Source organism: Anser anser (assembly GCF_964211835.1).
Source record: "Anser anser genome assembly, chromosome: 5".
Lineage (NCBI taxonomy): Eukaryota > Metazoa > Chordata > Aves > Anseriformes > Anatidae > Anser > Anser anser.
In genome coordinates this window covers 31,250,603-31,275,956 of record NC_139725.1, presented here as the reverse complement: position 1 = coordinate 31,275,956, position 25,354 = coordinate 31,250,603, and the positions used below count along the sequence as shown (strand labels likewise).

The following is a 25,354-nucleotide window of genomic DNA, read 5'->3' as shown; positions in this document are numbered from 1 at the left end:
AAGCAAAGCCCTGAAAATGTGAGTCAGAAATATAAAAGATGACAAAGTCCTTTTCTGCTACTCATCGTATCTGGACTTCTTCACCTACTATGCTGGAGCTTGGCGTCAGGCACGTCTAAGTTTCAGTTCTGGTATGTAGTCATATAACTTTGGAAAGACCGTACATAGTGTCTGTGCAGGTCAATTAACTGACTGAAAAAAAAAGTAATTAAAATATTCAGGTGTCTCAGCGGGTTGTAAAGATTAATGAGTTGCTGTTTACATGGCACACTGAAGACATAAAACACCAGACAGCTCCTTAGCGTGTTGAACATTAATACTAATTCCTGTCAATGGAGTTCCCCAGTTCTGCTCTCCTGTGCAGCCTCTCCCTTGCAAGTGCTTGTTCCTGGTTTTACTTTCATGGACTAAGCCTGCCAGTGCTTGGCAAATTTAGCTAGCACTATGCCTAGAACAAACCACAGCAGATCCCATGGCAGGTAAATCAGGATATTGTTTCCAGGCTGCAAGAACAGCCTGAAAGGACAGTATTCACATTCGCTTGCCAGTTTACTCACAGACCATCCTGTGCAAACAAGATCAGTCTAAGAAAAGGCCACGCAAATCTCAAACCAAGATCCCAACCAAGTAACTTACAACTACAAGATGTTACTCAGCATGTTTTCTGTCCTGCCTAGTACTGGGCAGATCCCTTTTGTAGGGCACACAGATACTAGGCCCATTTGGTCAAGGACCACATCCCTTATTTGGCCCGTTCTTCTCACAACATGCAATGCTCCAAGAGTGCAGCCTCACACAGCTTCGCTCCATGACCACGTTAGTTGTGCTGCAGACTTTAAGCAAAGGCTGCCCACATTATGGCTAAACCAGCAAATTACTGTCAGGAGGTGGTCTAGTGAGAGAAGACATCAAAACAGGAGTTGATAGTAGCTTCTGAAAGTCATGAAGATCTTCCAGCCATTCAAATTTGAAAACACAGAGAGACACGTCACATATGCAGAGGCGATACCCTCATGATAAACTGCAGTACAGCATGACAAGATATCGACCCATTTGGTAAAGAAGCAACTCTCACACCAGTAACATTTCATCTTCCTTCAACATACCTTTCCTAACATTTTCTAACATTGCAAGCCACAATCTGCATTTTAAGCTTTCCTTCTGTGTCGCATAAAAGATGAAAACTTTTTTTTAAATTACACCTACAAAACCCCAGAATGTGGGTCTAGCCAGAGATCCTTTTGATATTGTGACTTTTTTTTTTTTTTTCAAATTGTCTCACCTATTATGCAGGTATAGAAGTAAACAGCTGAAACCCTGAGAACGAAGGGTCTTACCCTCCTAACAGAGAACAGTCACTCCTCTTATCTTTTGGAGTCCTTAGCACAGCAGAACTAGCTATCAGAATTTCTTTACGCAGAAGAAATCAACTTTCTGAAGATGCATGGGAGGGGGAACATGCAATCCTTGGCTCTTGTACAGGTTGGTACCGTGGGATGCCATGTGCCACTTGCACAGTTCTTACACGTCTGGGGCTTATAAAATGGGGTCAGGAAGTTAGTTATCAGTCTTCAGTCTGTTGGCATGATCCTGTTACCTACTCTGCAGCACCAGAGTTGCCTAGCTAGCCCAGTGAATGCTTTGCCATCACATCAAGCTGTTCTGGGAGGGCAACAGCTGGTTGGGCTAAGTTTTGGTATTAGGGAAAAATGTAATTGCTGATAAATACAGACCAATTTGACCACTAATTAATTCCTCCCTGAGAAGGCTGAAAGCTCCATGCAAACCCACAACACCCCCTGGGAAAGTACATGCTAAGGAAAACAGTCACACTGTTGATGGGGCTTAATTGCTTCCTTACTATTAAAAATGATGTAAGAAAAGTTGATCTATAACAGCAATAGTTTATTTTTTAATCATCTAGTTTTCATCCTTTCCACAGGAAGGATAACCAGTGGCTACTAGGAATGGATATAAACAGGACCCCAGTTGGCTTACATTCGACTTCTTTTTTTTTTTCTTCCATGGAGATCTCTTCAGTTTTATCATTTTGTTATTAAATGCACATTTTTGCTTTAAACCTATTTTGGAGTAATGATACGCATTATGCTGGTTTAGATTTTATGAAATTCCCTTTTATGAAAGGGAATTGTTGGGTATTTGTGTGCTGTCTGTAATCAGTATTCTAAAGTATTAATTCCGAAAGCAAAACAATGCACCTCCTTGCCTACTTCTCCTTTTCTTCTCCCAAGCTGTTTCCATCCCTTTGCCTCCCTGAATACACAAAGGCATAGACCTTTCTCTCTCATTATTACTGGGCCATGGCAGCCTAACAGCCATGCATGCTTTTGAGAATTTCCCCCAAGTAAATGTGTTACATCTTTTAACTGTAAATAATGTCAAACTCAGATATAACATCAATGCAACAAAAAGGTGTCCCATGTGCAACCCTTCCATATTTTTAAAAGATGATGCCGGACACAAATTTCAGTAATGCCAAAATTACTCAGACTCCATTATTCCATTTTCAAAACTGAAAGGCCCTTAGGAGTCTATATCCTGCTGATTTTCAAAAGAAGATATAGTGCCATAATAGTTAAAGCCATTTTTTAACATCAGATTTGCTTTTTCAAAGGCACTTCAAGTGTTTCACCTAGCCACATAGATACTGGAGGACCTTACCCTTGGTAACCAGGGTTCAGTTTTTTCTTGAGTTGGCATATAGTCCAGACTAAGTTCCATAATTTATCAGGCTATTTCTTTTCCCTTTACAATTTAGTAGTCAGCACTCTGTAGAATAGATGAACATTTCTGGGAAAGGCTGGGCTCATTTTTCTCCAATTACACTTTCATGGGTCATTATGCATTTAAAAAAAATACACCCCAAATATGTACACATTTTAGTTCATAGACAATAAACAGCAATATAATTCACATCAGTCTTCTAGCAATGCAAAGCTTTGCTCTAAAATGACCAATGATATATGAAAATTATTTTTTAAGTTTAAGTGGGTAATTTCTTGCATCAATGTACTCACTAATGCAACATTAAAGGGACAAAGCACTCTGTAATTCACATATTTGACTAATAACTGTAAGCCACACACTTCAGACCCTAGTGGTCTATTTTATTTTATTTTTTGTACATTCCAGGCATATCTATAACTCCATGTTTAAATCTAAAACACAATTAACAAGTACTGCATCAAATTGCACCATGCAGCGCGATCCCAATCAAGCATAAAAGGGCAAAATTTGGTGTCTTAAGCACATTCCAGAGATGGGAGGAAAAAATAGAGATAACGGTGAATGGGAAGCAAGCTAAGTACCTCAGAACAGTCAAGTGTGTCTAGGTGGGATGTGTTGGGATAAGAAAGGGAAAATCACTTCCTTGAACTACAGGAAAAGATGAAGCTTTCATGTATGCCATGCTGAGGGTGAGATGCCTTTACTGCTGAGCGTAATGAGCACAGGATCCTCCCGCACAGAGCAGTTGGTTCTACATGGCATTAGCAGTACCGCCAGCTATGAAAGCCCGTTCTCAGCCTGCCTCTTCATCTTCAGTTAACTAGCTGAGAGAGTAACTTGACCATCACCTACTGTTTTAGTTAGGTTAGTAGCAAATGACTACTTCAAATACCTACGTGTTAACCTGAATGTTCTTTCAGTCACATGCTAAAATCCAGTTCTATGGGAGTACACTTTTGTATATGTCATACACAAGGAAAATGTACGTGTGTGCACTTATAAGGTTTTATGTAATGTAAAATGCTGCCAAAATAACAATCATATTTCAAACTATTTTCTAGAAGGCTTTTTTTGTTAATCTTTACTGCAAGCTAAAAACATCTGTTCTGCATATTTAAAAAATGAAAATATAATCAAATCTAAACAGAATGGCAAAACATTTGTTTGAGTCCCCCACTGAGATGTCCCTTATAGCAGACGGCCGGAGGTTGAATAGTATACTGGTATAATACTGCTATGCATTTTTTTTTATTTTTTTGGTTTTATCCTAACCATAGGTATCCATTACGGGATGCACAGCTGGTAAGAATATTGGTGGGCACTGGTTTGACTTAGGATGTGCATTCTTACTGTATCCTTTAGAGCCTACCTTCTGCAGTTCATACCTGCTAACTTGTTCCACATTAGTTAAGAGCCCTACCTCAGCAAAATCTTCTGTACAATTATTTCTCATTAGGTGAGAACCAGTCCTCTCAGGATCTGCAGGTTACAAAGAAAAAGGCAGAAACAGGAAGTATGGGACACAGTTGACAAGGACATGCCTTATGTTCTCTCCCTCCCAGCACCTAGAGGGAGTTTGCAAAGGTATCACCTTCAACATAACGATTCCCAGGGCAGCCACATGCATGGATGTCCACAGCAGCCTGACTTCATTTGAGGCTACCCTTTTAGAAAACCAGTGTCCCAATGTCAGCAGAGATCCTGCAGCCTCTCTCTTGTGACTCTCCTGCAGAAACTCACCTCAGAACAGAGTGCCTTACAGGGAATTCCCTAAACAAACACAGTACAGCTCCTAAGGACTCCAAAGCTCCTTCAGCAAGTTCCCCCCCAAAATACAGTATTGCACATTATCCTCAGTACTGCAGCCCTACCTGGCAGCTTTAATTATTTGTAGACAGTAGCTTGTATGCTATCCTGCGTTCCCCATAACATACCATGACATCTCTGTCTTCATCTCTGAAAGCTTAATAAAAAAGATAAGTTTATGTGACAAGACAAAATGTAGCTGCCATTCATGTTAACAGGCAAGCCTATATAAGCCTATATAGGTTTTCGTTAGAGAGGACGGTGGAATCCAGTAATACCTCTCAAGAAATAAAGTTTGTTATGCAATATGGCAAAACAGGACAAATGCTGAATTCTGCATCAAATTCTGCAAAATTCTGCATCATTAGCAAAGAGAGGCAGAAACAGGCCTAGAGACACAGTCATGCTGACCAGCCCCTACCAACCAGCCAAGCGATGCAGCTGAAGAGCTGCTGAAGAGCAGATGCTGGTTTCCTTTAATTTAGTAAAGCCAGCAAGGTGGCTCAACAGACCAACGCAGACATGACGCAAAACCACCGCAGGTTTTACCACTCACTGGGGAAACATATTAATGTGCATCTCTCAGCATCACCTGGAAAGGAAGTCTCCTCCTTCCACAGTGCAAACCTCTAGGTCCGTATTAATGATCACTGTTATTCTGCAGTAGCCTGAAGTGAAAGTATGCAATGCCAGGTGACCGTAACAAACAAGATGTCTCTTCAACCTCCCCTCAAATATTCCCAAGCCCCTGTTTCTACGTGTTCTGTTGCCACACACATCTGCTCCAATCTCTGAGAAACATGTACTACTTTAACGTGCCTCCACCCGGGATCCTGCCTGCCACGTCTCTATCCTTCCACGCTTCTGGGACTGAACTCGGTAGAAGCGCATGTCCTGCAGCTGGTTCCGACCCGCAACACCTCCCACATCCCCCTAGAAACACGGCTTGCACCAACAAGCCTTCTAAGCACAGGGTTAGTCCTAACCACCTGTTTACTTGGATTAACTGGTTAGAGGCGACACACAAGATGGGAGAGAAGGCAGCTCCAAGGCAGACTGAACATTTGCTGGCTTGACCTGAGATCTGTTTTTCCTCCTTCCCTCCAGCCCAGGCAGATGTAGTAACAGAGACTGTGACCACCTACATTTGGATATCTTCATTTAATTTTTTTAAAGGTGCTAGAAAGGCATCTACATTGTAATCATTTGCAGCACACAGATGCAAATCTGTATCAAACTTTCTCTGTCCCTACAAAGTGGTAAGACCTTTCCATGAACAGACTGGTCCAGTAATCCCAGGGAAGAGGAGTAAATGACAAAAACAGAAGGCTGTTTTTAGATAATCTCTTTCAACAGCATGGGCCCTAACAGAGTGAACCTTACTTTAACAACAGTCACAGCCTGACAAACCTTCAGACTGACAAAGCACATTGAAAGTTTTTTTTCTTGGTCTACTATTCTGCACCCTGATGTGACTTTTCCAGGGCCCTAGCTTTCTGCTGTTACAGTGTTGGTACTACTTTGATTTGCATAAGACAGATCTCTATTTCAGAAAATGCTTCTTGTCCTGAGACTATTTTGAAGAAAATTCATGCGATTCATCCCTGAATCTATCCAAAGTGATAGCAAGCCCTTTGCTGAAGTAATGAGAGAGAATTTAATCTTGACATTTCTGGATTAAGCAGCTGAAAAGCAAAGACTAGAGGAACCAGGGGCACAAAAGACAGCTGTTTCCAGAGCTGTAGATAAATTGACAGAGTCTAGACATTATGAATGAGAGCTCAGTAGAGCTAGAGAAGCTTGTCACAGCAGAGGTGGGAATCCAAATTTTAATGACTCAATTAAAGAATGCCATGACTAGTGGAAAACATGGAGCTATTTCTATCTCCTTGTCCCTACAACTGCCCTCATACTACTGTGGGTGTAATTACATAAGACACACAATCCTTTAATGGAAGGTGGAATTATTTAAGGAAAACAGCTGGCAAATTTAGAACTAAGTAGGAGCAAAGAAACGTCAGTGCTGAACCGAGAGCGTGTCAAACATGACCTAGATACCTAATTAGAAGTTATACTCAAATCTAACTTGCAGAGGGATCAAGAAACAGGCTGGCTGAATTCAGCAGAAAGACTGCAAGAGGTGCGTCCTTGAGCTTTACTGCCCTGATTGTCTCGGGTACTGTTCTAATCACCCCATACTCCCCTGGCTTTAATTTGACAACGCTAACGAGTTAGCCAGGAGAGCGGCAGTAGGGAATAATCAAGTGAAGGACCTCACCTGTGAGCTCTGAGGGAGCACCGAAGAAGCCAGAGCTCCCCTGCAGCTTGGCGAGGTGGGAGCTTTGGCTTCAGGCCTGTCCCCGGCTGACCCTCTCTGAGCAAGGACACGGTCACCGGAGTTGTGGGGCTGGAGGCAGGCAGCTCCCTCGGGCTGCTGGCCATGGGAGCCCTCCTGCCTTAAGCACCTGAGCCCACGGGACATCCCATCTCCAGAGAGCATTTGTAGAAAGAAAATAGGGGAAGGTGGAGGAATGCTACTCTGTCTGGCGTCTTTGTTCATGCACTGAACAAGCTCCTGTCGCTGAGGTGCAATCCAAAGGCATTAACAATACAGAGGAATGTAACACGTTAATTAAGAATGGCTCTGTGAAAGCTAACTAGAGTCAGTCAAAATATTATTTTCTATTAAAAATAGATGTTCTTAAAACCCAGCACTCTGCAAGAGGAAAGCTCTGGCTATGCTTATTTTAATTTTTCCTTATGCTATTCTCCACAGGGGCAGAAAAATAAGTTCTACTGTGTTTTTAAATAAAAGTATTCAAATACAGACAGATACATTCATGAGCGTGTCTGCTCAGCTGATCCTGCACAAAAGTCAGGTGAAGCCACAGACGTCTTCAGTCATCTGCCAATGACTGAGATGGTCCCTGTGGGACAGCCCATACAAGTTAACGGGAAAGAACAGTCTGCAAGATAAGATTGCAATGTGGCAATGTGCTCTCTTACTGGAGCCAAGACATGAAATAACCTTTGAGACTACCCACATTTCCAAACTTGATGCTCAAGGACCACAGCTGGCAACAAAAGCAATATCTCAATGGGGAACAAACAAGCAGCAAGTCATTGACAGAGATGGTGCTGAGATATGCTAACTACATAACCTACCACATACACCACATAAAATGCAAAAATTAATTAATTTGCATGTATATCACAGATAAGAGCAAAGGTGACAGAAAGCTTACCAGGCCCCTTTTAGATAGGCATCTGTTGTGAATTTTCAAACAGGTAACAAGAGGTGTCAGTGTGCTGCTCCACCTCTGAGGGAGGACGTGGCTGCGGAGCAGGACCAGGGAGGTTGCATTACCCCTGCGCTTGGCACTAGCACAGCGCTTAATGGAGCACTTCAGACAGCTCTGGGGCTCACTGTTCAAAATGTTGTTAAAAACTTGGAAATGGTCCAGAGGAGAAGCACAAGAGGAATTAAAGGGCTGGAAAACATACTTTGTAGTCAGCCATCCTTTTTGGGACACAATTTACTGAAAACTTCACAAAGAGAAAGTGAGGTGGCTACGTCACTATCATTGCAGTGATTAAGTATCCTTAAGGAGAGGACAGATGTCTTCATTGTCAACCATAAAAAGTCAGATAAGAAACAAGGAACATATTTGGGGTGTATTAAATTTTTTTTTTAAGGGTGACACTTCTTTAAAGGTTAAAGTAGATTTTCTTACCCTGAGTATTTTTAAAAATTTGGTACTTTCCAAGAAGACACATAGATGTGAAGATGATTCCGGGCAGAGAAGCAGACTAAACTGAAGGACCACCACAACCTCTCAATCTGTGTGCTGCACAGGTCAGCACGATGAGCAAAGGTCTCCATCCCTTCTCTGCACTGCACTCACTGGTCCAGGACACGCATCAAGACTTATGAGCATTTACACTTGTATTATTTATTGCTAGGCACAACTGCTGTGTCTAAACTGATCACTGTCAGCTCCACAACACAGTGCCCATGTACACCACCAAGCTGTTGTAGCAAAGCAAGTTTCTAAAAACAGTAAACTGAAAAGCTCATTTTGAGTTTGTTTTTACAGTTTCAGGTTGTTACACTTTTTCCATCTTCTAGGCATGTGTCATTTCCAAGTACATCTTTTAGCTCTCCAAGGAAGCAAACTGCTATCATGGACCTGATACTCTTTGGATGTTTAAATTCAACACTTCCTACCTAAAGGAAAAAATCCCTAATATAATATCCATATAGCAACAACATAAACAACGCTACAATGCAAAACTAGCCAGTCTTTTGACTATATTTTTTTTTATGTGAACAAAGAAATAACACTGATTTATATGCCATTGTCCGTTTCATTACCTCCAGCAATCACAATCTTGAATAGACCAGTCACTGAAATTTTATCAGATTACAGTACCCCTTTATTTCTCTTATATTGCTATTAGATCTCTCACTCTCACCTCTCAGTGTCTCTGGTGGGAGGAAAATGCACAGAGCATTAAACAAAACAACACTGAATATATAGCAGACATTTATTTGCCAGAAATTATGGCTTTCAGTCATGCTAACCCATTCAGGAAATAGTAATGAAATTTACTGAATACTTAAAGCAAAGGTAAAGTATCAAAAACCAAAAACCCATCAGAAATTATTCACTCAGGTGAATTTGCAAATGATTTTGGTATTGTCCGGCAAACAGCTGATATTCTTAGGGGGAAAAAAAAAGTAGACGGGAAGCAATTCTATCTGCAATAAAAATAGGACCAAAAATACTAGAAAAAGTGACAACAGAATATACGTTCTTCCACCACTATAGACAAATGTTATGTTTCTGTCAGTCCATGTTATAATTAGCATTTTACATGAACAAACTTCTCAAAGTTTCTTGCATGCTTTATTACTCATTTCGGGGTAAGAGTTAATGCAGTACCATTCAGGCCATATTATGGAGGTACCTGCATGGAGAAAATTCTTATTGTGCAAGCGACTTTGTAAAGAATTAGAATCTCTTCTACTCTCTTGAAAAAGATTCTCTTCTTGCAAACCAAGCAGCCATCAAACAGGAATTAACCGAACGAAGACCTAATTGCTAAGTTTTATTTCTCTGCAGGACCAAAATATAATTTTCTTCCCTGCATGTGGTAGTGAATCATACATCAAAAATATCCCAGCTCATCAATTCACACACCACACTCAAAACAAATCCATGGGAAACCAGCATGCAATTTTGAGAGATTTATCCACACGCACACAGGAAAAAAAAAAAAAAGTTGAAGAAAATATGTAAATGTGTATATAAAAAAAAAGAGGCTGGTTATTTTTAATGATGGGTATGTATGGAAAGTCTGAAAGGTTTTTTTTTTAATTTGCAATTTCTGTTGGAAGGTTTTAAAGCCAAATCTATGTTATTCTCACATAGCACGCAATGCAAATAAACAACTGACCAAAGATCTGGGTATTTCTGCTGGAACAGGTAGAAAAAAAGTTACTCATCAGCCATTCAGGGTATGCACTTAAGTCAGGTAATGCTGTGTCCACTCTAGCACTACTCCAACCTGCTTCAGCTACGACATCCAGAAAGGGTTTGCCTAAGGGTTGCCATCTCCACATATGCCTTAGTGGGTACACGGCTCCTCAGGCACAGCAGGAGCAAAGATGCTCTGCTGTGTACTGAATGCTCAGCAGCCCAGAGGAGTGTTGGAGGCAGGGCAGAAACAAGGCAAGAGGTGTGAAAAAACAAACTCTGCTGGTAGATCCTTCACCACACAACTGCCAGGTTGCCACAAGTTGAAAACAGGTGACAGCATTGCAGCTTGAGTGCAGCCTGCCCCCCAGTCACATGCAAACAGCAAAGCCCCACAGTTCTCATAATTAGCCCCTGCTCTTTTGCTGTGTCATTCAGATCTGGAAACAAACTTTTGTAATAATGCTGTGCTTTTGAAGATAGCGAGATGAATGCAAAAAAGCATTAATCATTCACTTGTATGAATTTCTACAGGCATTAAAATATTGTTGACTTTTCTTTTTAATGCTTTATTCATTAGCCACAATATTCCACCAGCTAAATGTTGTGTTTCAGAATAAATCTGCAGTCAGCAACAAGAACACTCTTAATATGTAACTTTTGTTACTATGGCTGAATTGCCAATTCATCTAAATGCTGGAGTTCAGCAGGTAATTTATCATCAAGTCTATCTCACTCTACTCCTGCTTTTAGTCTCCACTGAAAGACTAAAAGGCCTACAAGCAATTCTTGAAAAACACGAAACCATTTTTAACAGACCTGCTTTGTTCCAGGCTCATAGCTTTCATGTGATGCCTTCAAGCCCACTGATTTTTATGCTCATATTCTTCACCAAGAGAAATTATAGTTTTGTGTTGTTCTAGCTTCTGCCCAGGTGGCTGGAAGGCTTTCTTGTTTTTATTTTTCCTTTTGACATCATCTCTGGTAACTATGAAGAGCAGATAAGTCAATGCAAAAAGATGAAGCTGGATCATTTGGTGATTTTTTGTTGTATTTTTATTGTCCACAGGAAGATCCATGTAGCATGATAATTTATGCTTTTGATTTATCAAATCTTAACTTGATGGAAGCAAAGTTCTAAATCCAGCAAGGACAGATTGGACCGGAAAGGACATCCATAATTCTAATGCAAGGAAGTTAATTTTGCATAACATCCAGTATCAGGGCCTTTTAGATAGCACTTTACAGGCCATTTTACTAATCAAATAGTAAATTCTCAGGATGTGTTTCATAAGCTTTCTGCAGTGACCCAAACCAAATTTTAACGCATCCACCGCTGTGTAATGGGCTTTTCTTCTAGTGATCTCCACCTTAGGTCTGACTACTTGAGGTGCTGACACATGAATATGTACGTAGCTATGTATAATGTCCAGTTCTTGCAACTTAAAAACTATGCTTAATTTCATTAAGTCATTTAGGATTAATCTGATAATCCATGTGCATATTTTTAAAGAATGTGTAAGCTTCACATGATGCATGAGCAAGCTCTGCATGGAGACAACCCTGACAAGAAGGGAGAACTATGAATAAGATGCACAGAAGTGGCATCAAGAGCCAGCAACGGAAACAATTCTTCCTCAAAAAAGGTCAAAGCAGTTGTGGAGTCGCACATCCTGCAGTATTTGAGCTGGTTCATGCCCCACAGGCAGGGAGGACCTCTGCAATGGATCACAAAACCTACCACCCAAGCTACATTTGGGCTGGGAGAGCAGCACCTGCAGCGTGGCTTGTGATCAAGGTGAAGCTGCACGCACTGAAGTGAAGCTTCTCTGCAGCAGAGGGCAGTGACACACAAATGCTGGCATTCATCGTTCTGCACAGCACCAACAAATAATGCAGAAGCCTGTCCTTATTTATCTCAAGCATACAACACTTGCCACTCTTCGGCTTATTCTTATGAATAATCACATGCTCTTTATGCATATGTGAGCATGCACACATCACTTTGTGCAGATGCACAGACATACTGAATGTTCACTTAAAAAAAATTTAATTCTGGTTGCTTTCTCTTATTTCTTTGACAACTATATCCTATTCAATTAATCTACCATCCCCCTGATCTGAAAATCAAATCCTTTAAACTTTTGCTTCACAGTGCACTGAGTTACATCTTAACAATAGGCAAGGAATTACGACACTTCAGGGAACTGATTTCAATCTTTCCCTTTTCCATTCCTCCCCCCCTGTTTGAAAGGTAGAAAGCTGGATGCACTTGAAGAGAAAAAAGGGAGGAGGGGAGAGCTGTAGATGAAGACAGAATAACTCTTCAGCTCCTTAACTGGGTTAATTTGTCTCCTGGCATTAGAATACAGAGCTTAAGAGAATGCTACAGACAAAAAAAAAAGTTGCAAGGCATGCGCTTCCCATGCAATAGCTGACATGTCTAATACTGGGTGATTCACAGCAGCTTTGAAATACTAGATTAAAAGGCATAATGACCTTCTTATTGAGGGAAGGATGGATTGCATTTCCATCGGATGCAATTTGAAGACAGATGCATAAGAGAAGAAAATTTAAGTTACGACGAAGAATTCTGGTCTTGGCTTGAATTAGTTTAAATGTAAGTTGCTCAGAGCACTTGATTTTTAGTGAAAAACAAATGGATTTATATGCTTGACCAGTGTTTCCAAGCCAACTTCCACAAGACACTGTTGAATTTACTTGGTAGCACCTTCTCTACGTAAATGTGGAAAACAATCAGAAATGATATAGTACTGTATACGTGTATAGAAATATACATCAATTTTTACCCAAGAGCAAGTCCTTTTTATTATTTATGAACCAGTAAGCAACCCCACATTATTTTGGATACTGATTTAAGTTTTGACAAAGGTTTTTTTCTTGTTTTGTTTGTGTTTTAACTAAATGGGCTCATTATTGTTTAGCAAAGGATTGCACTTGGTTTAGATTTGGGAGTATCTATCAGCTTTGCCTGAAACAGAGCCAGTACTGCATTTCAAGTCCTCTGCTTCTCCAAGCAAAACTGCATAGGAAAGAAAAAACTAAAAAAAAAAAAGAAAAAGAAAAAGAAAAAAGGGGCTGACTTGGGCTAAAAATCTGATTCACCGCTCATTTTGTAAAGAGTGTTAGCTGCTCAGGTTCAGAAACTGTTGCTGTCCCAAATCCAGGGATGTATGTTTTAGATCTAGAGTGAAACTACGCAAGTGTTCAATGCAGTCTGCACCAGAGTCAGTTCTACAGTTAAAATCCTACGGTCAGGTGATGAAAGCAGCTCAACAGACAGCCCAGGGGAAGCCAAACCCATCTACAGCCAACTTATGAAGTTCTGTGGTCTCAATGAAAGCAGTTTCTGTGAGGCACTGAGGAAGGTGAATGAACATTAAGGCAAAGCACTCAGCCTTGCAGCTGGCTCTCTGGGACCTGTGTGGTAATGGGTATTGCTGCTTTTCAGACCTGCCAGTCCTGGTCCTGCTCCCTTCACCACCAACCTCTTCCTTGGTACCGTTTTTCTGATCCAGGATCTTTCAAACACTGTAGAGAGGAATTTGCTCTTCTTGGCACCTCTGGCTGTCACGTCTGGATGAGAGATACATTTGAGCTCCTCTGAAAGGAAAACGCTGCAAATATCCCCTAGACTGGCTTCTGAGGAGCTCATCTCACAATGGGTTCGTGAATTGTTCCAGAGCTTAGGTGCCATGAACTCCACGGTTAGAGAACATCATCAATAATAAATCCTCTCTTTCACAACACTGTGGGATTTCAATTCTCCAGCCAAATGCATTTTCTTTGAGTGCGTGACATTCTGAAGTGTTCTGGGACAACTCTATAAGCGTTTGCCAAGATACATGCTGGCTTCTTCAGACAGAGACACATGGCAGTTCAAACTTGGTATATATCATGAGTCTCGAGAAATGACAGGCCATCTGGCAGATTTCAGCAATACTGGCACTTTCTGCTCAGAGAGGTCCAGGACTTAACTACGAAAGACATGGTAGGTCACAAATGAAATGCACTGGCAGGGCTGCGTACATGAAGCTTGTACGGCACTTAACCCAAGCCAGTGCAGCTGGGTTGTCACCCATCAATCTGTTCAGAGCCATGCAGGCAGCTTTGGGAGCAGAGCAAGGAGGCAAGCAAGCACTGGGGTAAGGGTCAGGAGTAGTGCACAAGTGAGGTGACAGCTAGGGGAGAGCTGCTGGAAGACAGAGGTATCACTCAAAATGGAGCGGTGGGGAAAGAGCTGCTTGAGGTCAGTGCGTTATGGGTCACGATGAAGTTGTATCAAAACTTCTTGAGATGGAGGCAGGATGGTGAGAGACTTGTAGGCTGCACATATCCCTTGGGTCACAACAGCAAAGATACTGGCACACAGGATCAGATGGGGAAATCTGGAATGAGGTTGGGGCTGGAGGAAGACTGGAAATCATACAGGAGGCTTTTTGCACAGGAAAGCTCAGCTGTTATAGGTCAGCACTGACTTCTGACTTGTTTCAATAACGTTGCACAAGGCAAAGTCTGAATCAGTGGGAGAAGAAAGTATAACCCTTTAGTCCTCCAGCCAAACAGAAAGTTAGTTTTGAGTATGGAAATCAAGATTAGAAAGACAGCTTTATTGCTGGATAGCGTAATGAGATGTTCTTACAACATTCTGATGACTAGAACAACAGGGAATTGCTTATTCATTTGCAGAAACAAATTATTACTCAGAAAATAGTTTTCACATTGACAGAGATGTGAAAGTCTATGACAGCAACTGCCATCCATCACGGACACTGTCCGATGACCCTGTCTGTGCATGGATCACAGCACTACTCAACACCCGCCCTCAGTCAGCTTTTCCTTCCATTTGTCCATCATGTCAGTGCTGTTCTCTACATGTACTGGACAATCTCTTTCAGGTACATGCATGCAGATGTCAAACGGTCTGGCTACATCTTAGTTCCACTCTCTGCAGTTTGCCTCTAAAAGTGAAGTCTGAACCACGATAATGGTGTGATGTGCCCTCCTTTGACTGACCTACTTTTAGCCGAAAGCCAGGGAAGAGGATACACAAATCTACTTCTAATGCAGATTAAAACGTGCCTTTGGCACAGCATACTCACACAGACTCATCATACATTCAAAAAAGGTTTTTTCATCCTTCTCCCAGACTCCTGTTGTCTAGAGAGGACCATTAATGATAACTCCCTGAGGCTCCTTCTCCTTGTGTTACAGAATGCTTCATTCATAACTTAGGCATCTGGACAGATGAAAGCAAAACAGAGATGAGTGGTTCTTTCCCTAGTATTCAAACTTTAAATCAAACACCCACTTTGCTGTACTATAAACAGAACTGCAGGTTTAGAACTCCAAGGCGCTGCTGTAATGTTTCTTTTTCTTTAAGATTTTACATTTCTCCTGTGAGAATCCATTACAATAGAAGTGTCAAGCAAAAATAAACCTCTGTTAATCACAGTCACTGCGAACCTGCCAAGTAAATCATGTCTCGACATTGCTGTTCTACTTTTCAGGTAAAAAAACAAGTGTGAAAGAATGCCAAAATCTGGAAATTAAGTTCTTCCCAAGAGCAGGGCTGTAAAGGTAGGCCCAAGCATTTTTGGAAAACACAAACTCTTCTCTTGTGTTCAAGAAATTTAACGAAACTAGAAAAACACTAAATTTGAGTATCCTATGGCCATAAGAATAATTCAGGTTGCAAGGATTCCAAGGATTCTTTAGAGGTCACACCTAGTCCCACCTCTACTCAAAGCAAGGCCAAATGCAAAGCCAACACTGAAATCATATACAGATTTCTTCTGGTTTTGGTCAATAAGGAAGCAGGTGTATGCATCTGAAGGGAGAAATGAGAAATGGAGAAACCTTTGGGCTTTCAGCTGAGCCATTATTTTCCCATACTTTTCAAACTCAGAGGCTTCACGCACTGCCCAGCACATCACAAGGGAACTGCCTTCAGATCACCCGAAGGGAGTGTTACTGAGCTCGGTTCACTCCAAATTTAAGAATTTGCTGTGAGCTTTGGAGGGAGGTTATGTTTTTATCTTCATCTTTTTGCTATTCCCTGTGCTGCTGAAAAGCAGCCATTTCAAGGTGATGCAGCTGCTGCTCCAAGAGAACTGAGTCAAAAGGGGCAGATGCCACCACACCAGGGAACTGCCAACCTGGGTGCTACCTAACGATAGGGATAATCACTTTAAAGATGCTGTGAGGTCTCCCATCTCCTTTTTTTTTTTTTTTTTGCTTGGGTAACGGATGGCAACTTGATAACTAGATCAACCACTCAATCAATGTTATGAATATTAACAGGTATATTAGAAACCTGCTTTAGTTGAGTAAACCTCGAGACATCCAGTTTGCATATAACTATCACTTATGGAATGAATTTGCAAACCAGATATACAGTTATTTTCCCCATGAACCTTCAAGAACAGCCAGCTCTCAAGAACCTGCTCTAGCCATTAGCTGCAATTTATCAGTTTTCACATCTCATTCGAAATTCACGTTTCTCTCCCAGAGTAAAGCCCTAATCCTGCAACTGTCAGTTATATTGAGTCACCACCCTGAAACCAATTTCAGACATAAGAGCCTGTTGCTCAATAAAAAGGGATTAACTGGACTGAGCCTTATTTAAGTAAAAACTTCAATTTCCATATTCCCTGCCTATTCCCAAGAGCTCAGCAGATTTGTATTCCATTCCTGTAGCTTAAGTTGGACGTTATTTTCCCGATACAAGGATATCAAATGACACTCCTGAATGAATCAACACAATTTCAAACGCTGCCCAATCAAACGCTGCCCAATCCAACATTTTTCACAGTAAGGACATTTCTGAAGTGCTTCAGCTCAGCTATCCTCCACTGCAGGGAACCATCTTTGCAGTTGCTTGACACCAGCTGTACTGCCAGTATTCCTGTTGACTACAGATATTATCCCATTATTTTACAACAGTATAAAGTACCCAAGAGCAAGAAAGATCCATTTGAACTGCCAGCCTTCTCTCGGTTTTTGGTGTGCTGCCTTTTTGCAATAATGCACACATGCATTTTTTCATTTTTAGTGATTGTTTGATTTTACCGAAGTGAAGATGTCACAGTAGCAGCCACAGAGAATGCAGTCCTTTAGTTTTCAGGAAAACAGGTGAAACTTCCCTAAACCGATGCATCACCATGTGTACCTGGCTGAATTGGAAAGAAACTCTGCAGAACTGTGACAGTTATGTTTGCTTTACAACATAAATGAGATAGTAAATTAAAGGAGTAGTTGGGTATTGGATATTGGACAGGAGTCTAGTGGTAGAGAGAAAGTACTTTTGTACCACTGCCATGACTACTACTATAGAGTTGGCAAAAGTAGGTACCAGAAACACAAGTACGAATACTCCAAACCATTTACACTACATCACCCTGAATAAACTTAGCACATAATAACGGTAAAGTTCTTTGTTGCACTAGCAACTATTCTGTCTGAAAATATGGACAGGAATGTTTTTGTACTGACAGCCACTTCCATCCACACTTTTGCACATATAGTTTTAACAAAATGTCATAGAAGCACAAAAGATATTTCACATTCTTGTACACACAACAGAAATCTCAGAAGTATTAGAGTATAAGTGAGAAAACACTGCTTCAGCTTTCTTTCCCCAATTCTTTTCTAAAATAGTCCTATTCCCATCATATGGAATGATTGTGCCTGATGATACTGTGGTAGACAAAAAAGTATGTAACATACCTTTAAATATAACTCAATGTAAAGAAATATCAATGCTTGCTTAAACAATTAGACAATCTTGGTTCAATACTTCATGCCTAACAACAATGTGGAAAATAAGCAGAGATAGGCAATTTTTTCTTTCATTCCTTCTTTTTTGTGTGTTTAGTTTCTGTTTGCTTAGAGCCAGCTAGCACCAGCTCACACTCTTCTGTTCTAAGCAGGGTTCTTACCGGTGACGACACTGGGGATTTTAGACAGAAAGCTCTTGACAGTTCGGATAGGAACTCCACCTGTTTTGTCATCCTGCATTCTTGTGATGATGTCTTCAATCTGTCAAAAGGAAGGAAAGACTTAGTGGTTTATGCAAAATGGTGAATGTTATGTCTATATAACTTGATTGCTTTGGAGCCCGGCTGATAGGATGGGGATTAAATATGGCACGTGTTACTGTACAAACACAGACCTAGAGAAACAGGTATCATCTCCCAAATATAAACCCTGAGACAACAGGGTTCAAGACCAGATTGAAATATGGTGATATGAATGCACTGACAATCCTATTGCAGTCATTCTTTTTTGCTGACCAGCAGTGATAGACAGAAACACGTTGTTAGGTCTGCAGGTGAATTAGGTTAGACTCCATACTGCGATCAGCTTAAGAAGCTTTAACTATCACCAAGTCTGACAGCAGGAAAACAGAGATCCTCCTGTCAGAAGCAAAAAGGCCACATGCAGCAGATAACTCAGGAGGAAGGATTTTTTTCCTCCCTCTCTTCTCTGTAAGAATATTTACGACCAGCCGGCTTGGTCAACCAAAGGCCCTCAACGCCCCAGGCCCAACCCATGAGCAGCCTGGCCACCAGAAGGGTGACTGCACTCCAGCTAGCGTCAGAGCTCACTCCACACCTGGTTTTCTTAAACTACGACCTTCCCTTCCAGGACAGTTTCTCCCTTTCTCCCACATTTGCTGGAATCCTCAATACTGTGACCTTTGGAGGGTTTTCATTTTCTGGGGAAAGGAGCTTAATATCTCCTTCCCTTTTTTCTAGATCAGGAAGGGGGTTTTGCTCCTTTTGAGGATACCCCCTAAATCTACTTGGGAGGCATCAACAGGGAGTACAAAAAGCTGAACTCAAGCACAACACAGAAATCTGGTGTCTCCGAGATCTCTCTGCTTTCAAGTCATGAAGGTCTCAGAAACCCAACAAAAATACAGCAGAAGCTGTTGGCTCTCCTGTTAGCTCGCGTGGTCCAAAGCAGAGCCCGCTGCCCGATGGTGGCAGCAGTCCCAGCCGTTTGGGGCAGAGGATGGCAGCGGTCACACGGAGAGCAAAGCCCTTCCAAGGGATCACACCTCCCATTGTTTTCCCGAAGATTTTCTCTTCACAGATGACGTGAAAACATAACCTCACCAGAAGGACCGTCTCTAGGAGGATGATATGTGCTGGGAGCACAGCCCCTCTCTCCTAAACGCAGCTTGAGAGTTCCACCAGCTCTCTTCAAACGCCGAGGAGCGTTCTTCATTTAGATGTGAAAGTAAATTTGTTTCACAGACCCAACGCCTACATTTCCAAACAAGTTTAACTTCAAGTCTTCCCGAGGCAGTAAGAAAATCTCCCTGCCAACTGCAGACGCTGCATTTGATCACCGTGCTTTTAACCCCAGGCTATCACATAACTGAACTGTTCACACCTTGTTTACATATTATTTTTAAGTTAACACATGCCCTGAGCAGATTCTCAGCAGGAATGAGGTCACAAACACAAAAATATCCTGAAAAATTCAGTAGACTGCTGAAGGGTGGGTTATCTGGGCGACCCTGCCCGACTGGGGAGGGCTGGACCAGATGACCTTGAGGTCCCCTTCCAACCTCAACCACCCCGTGAATCTATGATTCTGTGATCTACAGCCTGTTTGTCATAGAATAATGCTACTTTTGCCCCAACCCAAATGCTAGGAAAATTAATACATCATTTTTTCCCTTTACCTGAACTTTATGCAAGGTTATTTGTTGATTTAATTAGTTTCTTCCAGTCCAGGAACAACTGGAGGAGCAGCTGCTCCTCTCAGGCTCAACAATTAGCATTTTACAAGTACTTCATGCCTGACTTCAGAGCACCCCTGAGAGCAGGGCTCTCAGACCCTCTTGTCCCAAACCCTGACCTACACAAGGCTACTGTCTTCCCTTGGATATGCTTGAACTGGAATCAGAGAGAGAATTTCTGAGGAAAATACTCTGGAATGAGTCCCCTGTCTCCATGAACACTTACAGACTTTAAAAACACAAACAGTTTGTCCTAAAGTTGTTGGTCTCTTTTTTACTCCAATGGAAAACTCACAATTAAAAAAAAAAAAGAGCTAAAATAATTGTTTTGGTACAGGAAAATAAACTTCTTGCTATTTTGCTCACTGGAAGCCAAATAAACCGCCAAACATGACTTATGTGATTACAAGTTATAATCATTATGTCATCATAAGAAAAGTTCAATTTGAATAAAAATAAACCTTCAATTACCTTAAAGGATATATATATATTTATATTATATATACAAATATATTTTTTTATATATATAAATATATATATTTCCCTAAACCAGCCTCATTCAAAACAATCAAGTTGGCACTGGTGTCTGAAAGAGGACCATTAATTTGGGTTTCAGTCACAATCATAAGACCCTACTGCAATTTTAAATCAAAACAAAACTGCCCTAGAGACAACTCCTTCCCAAAAGGCTCTGAAAGCTGTTGCTTCCTCTTGTCTTCCAGCCTGACTACTAGCAGCTTCTGCTCTCTGTCCAAGTGTCGGATGTTACTTTTCTGCTTCCCTTTCTATTCATTTCATATCTTCCTTCCTCCCCTGTCTTCTCATCCGATCCAGAAACAACTACGTGCATCATCTTCCTACAGCACACCTGTATTTGGAGTCTGTTGCTTGAGAGCCCACAGGGTAACAGCCTCTGCTTGCACACAGCCTTTCCTTTCTCAACGTCCTTGCTGGTGTTTGCCAGCAGATTCCTGGGCTCCTTGAAGAAACATTTGATGGTCATTTAATCCTTTCTTGTAATCAAGCTTAAAATGAAATATAATTATACATATAGCAACCTAAGACGAGTTTGTATTCAATCTACTACAAAGAGAAGAACTGATCTGCACCAGCCTCTTGTTTTTTGCATCCACCCAAAGATTACAGATATTGCCATGCTGGGTCCGAACACCTGGCCAGCTATGGAGATATTTCTCAGAGTAAGCAACACAGAGACAAAGGAAAAATGTGATCATCTTAGGGCTTCTAGTGTGGAGAAGAGCAACGAGGGTACATCAAATGTGATGGTCACTTTCATTGAAGCATTTCATCTCAACCTTTTGAAGAGTTAGCTAGATACTTCACTGCTAATGATTCTCCCTTCAGTTTCTGCATATCATTAAATAAGCCTTATGTTTCCTTTTTTCTTTTTTTTGGCAGACAGAGCACACAAGTCCTTGGACAGTTCATTTAATCACACTAAGAGGCAGAAATGAGCAAAAGGTGTTCCTCCTATTTCTCACTTCCCAATAAGTGAGATATCAGCAGGGATGGGACCCTAGAGCACGCACATTATAAAATTTACCAATGCATCCAGTTATGCACTAAATCCCCAACACATCCTACAGCTGTGGGAATTTGCTGGTACATATTAGACCTTCTTTACCACTGGAAAAGTAGATCTTGAGTTTATCAGAGCTCAGATGTCTATCACCTGACGATGGAAAGTCCCTTTTCTAATGCAGATGAAAACAAGATATTACTTTTATTAATGTGTTATAAAAATAGTGAGACAGCAACAAATGTAATATCGTGGTTTCAGCCATTTCAGAAAAGGCTGCCTGGAGATGAAAAGATAGCATGATGGACTCTGGAACAATAAGCCATTTCTGTACACCATGCTCATGTATGAAATATGTTTCTACGCTAAGAAAAATCCCATCCCACAAAGAGACAAACTGAAGAAAAAGGAATCCAAAGATATTAAAAATATCACTGATTACACCAAATCTCTATATTTATTTATTAAGATTTTCAGGAGTTTCCGGAAGGAAAGAAAGGCTTCTGTGATGCCAGCCATATCACTGATCACAGCCCGGCAATTTTGAGTCAGTGTCACACAACATCCCTAGTGTTACTGTTCTAAAGGGGAAAATGACTCTTGACTTTGTAGTGGCTTTTCTTTCTCCCAGCGCCAAATTAATGCAGGAACCCAGAAGGCAGTGACTGGTGTGCGTAGCCTCACTGAGCCCTGGAAGCATGCTGCTCACCATCAAGCCTGTCCTTGGCCATGACGTGCTGACAGAACGGCAAGTATCACACGAAAAAGAAAAGGTAACAGCTCCCATCCCCAGGACCCCCTGCCTAGACCCCCGTAACAGCTTACTGACGCTACCTGGCTGAGAACACATTTCACTGCTACTCAGCAGCTACCTCCTAATGATGTCAGAGGTCACCCCAATCCTCTTTTTCCAGCTCATTTTTGTGAGCCATTAGGAGAAACAGTGGCCTTTTCATATGCTAGCCTCTGAGTTTGCCACCATACTCCCTTGGGAGCCTGCAGGCATCGACAGCTGCCTGCCTCTGAGTATTTCAGTACCCATGATGTTCCTAATTACTGAGTATTTCAGTACCCACGATGTTCCTAATTACAAGTACTCTGCTCTAGGGAATTCCTACCACCAGCTAACCTCCAGCAGGACGGTCTGAGCATCACTCATCAGCACCACCATCGAACATATAGGGCTGGGCAGACAGCTCTGGGCACTGCCAAATACCCCCTTCACCCCGGCAGATGAGTGCTCTCATGAATATTGGCGGAGCTGGATGATACGCAGGGGAATGGATCAATCTGTTGTGAGCTAGCGTGATGCTAACAATTATAAATACTTTTGATCTTTTACTCTTGTCAGAAATACAAGTTTAAAATAGATGGTGTTTCTCACGTCGCCGACCCCTACAGGGCCCGAAGGTGTCTCTGACCACCTATCCGGCAGTGCTTGTGCTCCCGTGCCCCTTCCACCTGCTGGCTCCTGCCGTGCAGCCCCACGCACAGGCAGACGAGGAAGGCTGATTTGACAAGCCTTCAGAAGCCCACTTGCTTCACCCGTCCAGACAATTTCACTCTGCTCTACCATGGGAAAAGGACACTGAAAAAAAGGGATGATACACCTCCCTTCAGCACCCTCGATGGAGAAAGGACAACCTTGCCTCTGAGACAGTGCTGGAAATCAGCAGAGCAGCACCGCTGGAGAATTGCTTTGTGACCTTCAGCAAACAGCTTCATCTGTCTTTGTCTAAGCCTCCCGTCCTGTACAGCAGAGATAATACCAGATCACAGAAGGACACTGAAACTTAATTCAGCGATGCCAGAGCTGCTGGGACATCGGATGCTACATGACTGTGAAAGATATGATCCCCGTCTCTGACAACCTTTCAAAACCCCGACTGAAACAAAACCGGAGCGTGGCAGTGCGCGGATGCATCAGCTGGCAGGACCATTTGGCTGTTTCCCACATGAGTAATTTCTGACGGCTGTTGAGAGCAGGGGCAGTGATGCAACTTGTCCTCTTCCTGATGCAGCTTTTATATCCTTTTCTTTGTAAATTTCAGAGCTAATTTTCAGATATAGGCAGAGTATTACACAGTTTCCTCACGCTTAAGTTTGTTGCAGGGAAGCCAGAAAAGAGCAACTACTTTCTTCAGATGTTATTGGAGGGTGAAACAGAGCTGATAATGTCACCCTACGACTGCCAGCACACTTTAGCATTTTTATATATCTATATTGAATAGATTGAGAGGGTAGCAGTGAAGGAACGTACACAAAGGCACCCGTTGTGCCTGTCTGTATAGTGCTGCTGCTAGACCTACACCTTCACAAACTGAATATCTATTTGCAAAGTCATCACATGGAAGGACGGGATTCACCCCAGAATCATCTAAAACAATGTTTAAGAATAAACCCTTCTTATTCAACTGCTGAGGAGCAACCCCGGGGTCTGGGGAATACCCTGGCAGCAGCTTTTTGATCAGTCTACATCTCCCATGGTATAGCCTACTTTATCAGCTGTGTGTGCACTGCACCCCTGGCTTGCATTATAAGAAAACATAGTCATGGAAAACAGGAACTGCAGCTATTCCCCTCATGAACTATATGCACAGTTGGAAAATATAGTTTAATAACCAGTAAAAAACCCACAAAGCTTAGCAAATTAATTCTGCAAACAGAAATTCTCCATGTGACTTGAACTAATGTAATTTTCTCCCCCTGCAAAAATCAAGCTTTTTAGTCCATCAGTGTTAACAGTTACAAGCCAAAGACGTCAAACAATGTTTACCAAAGCTCCGTTTTTCATTAAAAACATTCTGACAGACAACCCCTTCATGATTTCAATTTCTACGTGAGCTATAATCACATGAAAGAGAAGGCTATTTTGTATGTTAGAAAGCTGCATAAAAATACTAAAAGTGAACTCTTGCTTACTGACCATGCAACTTTAACTGTAGTAATAAATGCTTGGGAGTCTGTTGCAGTTTACAGCATAACAGAAGTTTGTTGTGAAGAAAGTGATTCATTTTCCACCATACTTCTTATGGTTATGGTAAAAGTATCACGTATATTTATAACATCAGCTTCTTAAGCCATGTAGAGCGGAGCCACTCTAATCAGAAACCTTCTCAGGTCGGCTACAAATTAAATCAAATATTTACTTTGCTGTGTAATCAGAAGTGTTAAGCTTTTTATGACTGCAGGAAAGTATCACAAACATCCAGGGAAGACGACATGCATTTTAAAGCACTACATTGGAAGCCAAATGGCTGTACAATTATCACTGAGGTGTGATGCAAGTCACGGTTCTGTAGAAAAAGTTATACCATGACTGCTGGACAGTATGTAATGAATATGGGTGGCTTTAGTGCCACTTACTAACTATGCACACACATAGCAAACCTATGCACAGGTACATGCGTAAAAGTGGAGACTGTTCTAGCCAGGAAAAATACCATGCAACACCGCGCTGTTATTATCCTAGCTCCAACTCCAATGGGAACGTGTATTTTGTTACTACTGACATTGTCTTTCTCCAGTTCACTGCATCTAGTTTATGCTACTTGTCATCTCTCTCCCCACCCTACTTTCTTTCTTTCTTTCTGTAGAAACTCAGCAAAAGGCTCCAGAACTAATGATCCTCCCTCTGAGGGGATCACTTATAAAGTGCTTCTCAGTGTGCCTCAATATGAATTGGACAAACCACTTTGGTAAAAAAAAAAAAGGAAGCAATTCAGTGCCCGTCCTGTAAGCAGCACTGCTAGGGGAGCTGAAGGTGCTACCTTACCTGTGGTGTTGGTATCTGTCAGATTGTGCCAGCACCAAACCTCCTGCACCATTTCACAGAGGCCAACAGGCACCTAATACCACCTCCTTGTGGGCACGCCATCCCCAGCGAGACTTGGCTGGATAACCCCAAAAGGCTTTTCAGTGACTATCTGCAGATGGGAGACTGAATCAAACCAAAGCCATGGCATGGGATGAAATATGAAGGAAAAAGTTATGATTAGGAAACTA

The 25,354-nt window shown here is 41.7% G+C and overlaps 1 protein-coding gene across 19 annotated transcripts in view; it reads right to left on the bottom strand.

Annotated features, from left to right (window-relative positions):
* Positions 1-25,354, bottom strand: part of RGS6 (regulator of G protein signaling 6) — a 278,204-nt gene that overhangs the window by 86,994 nt on the left and 165,856 nt on the right. For all 19 annotated transcript variants that reach the window (XM_083839322.1, XM_083839323.1, XM_083839327.1 and 16 more), the window contains one exon: positions 17,996-18,095. In XM_083839322.1, the coding sequence (XP_083695448.1) occupies positions 17,996-18,067 (72 nt within the window). In that variant the 5' untranslated portion in view covers positions 18,068-18,095. Of the gene's footprint in view, positions 1-17,995; positions 18,096-25,354 lie in introns of those variants that run through there.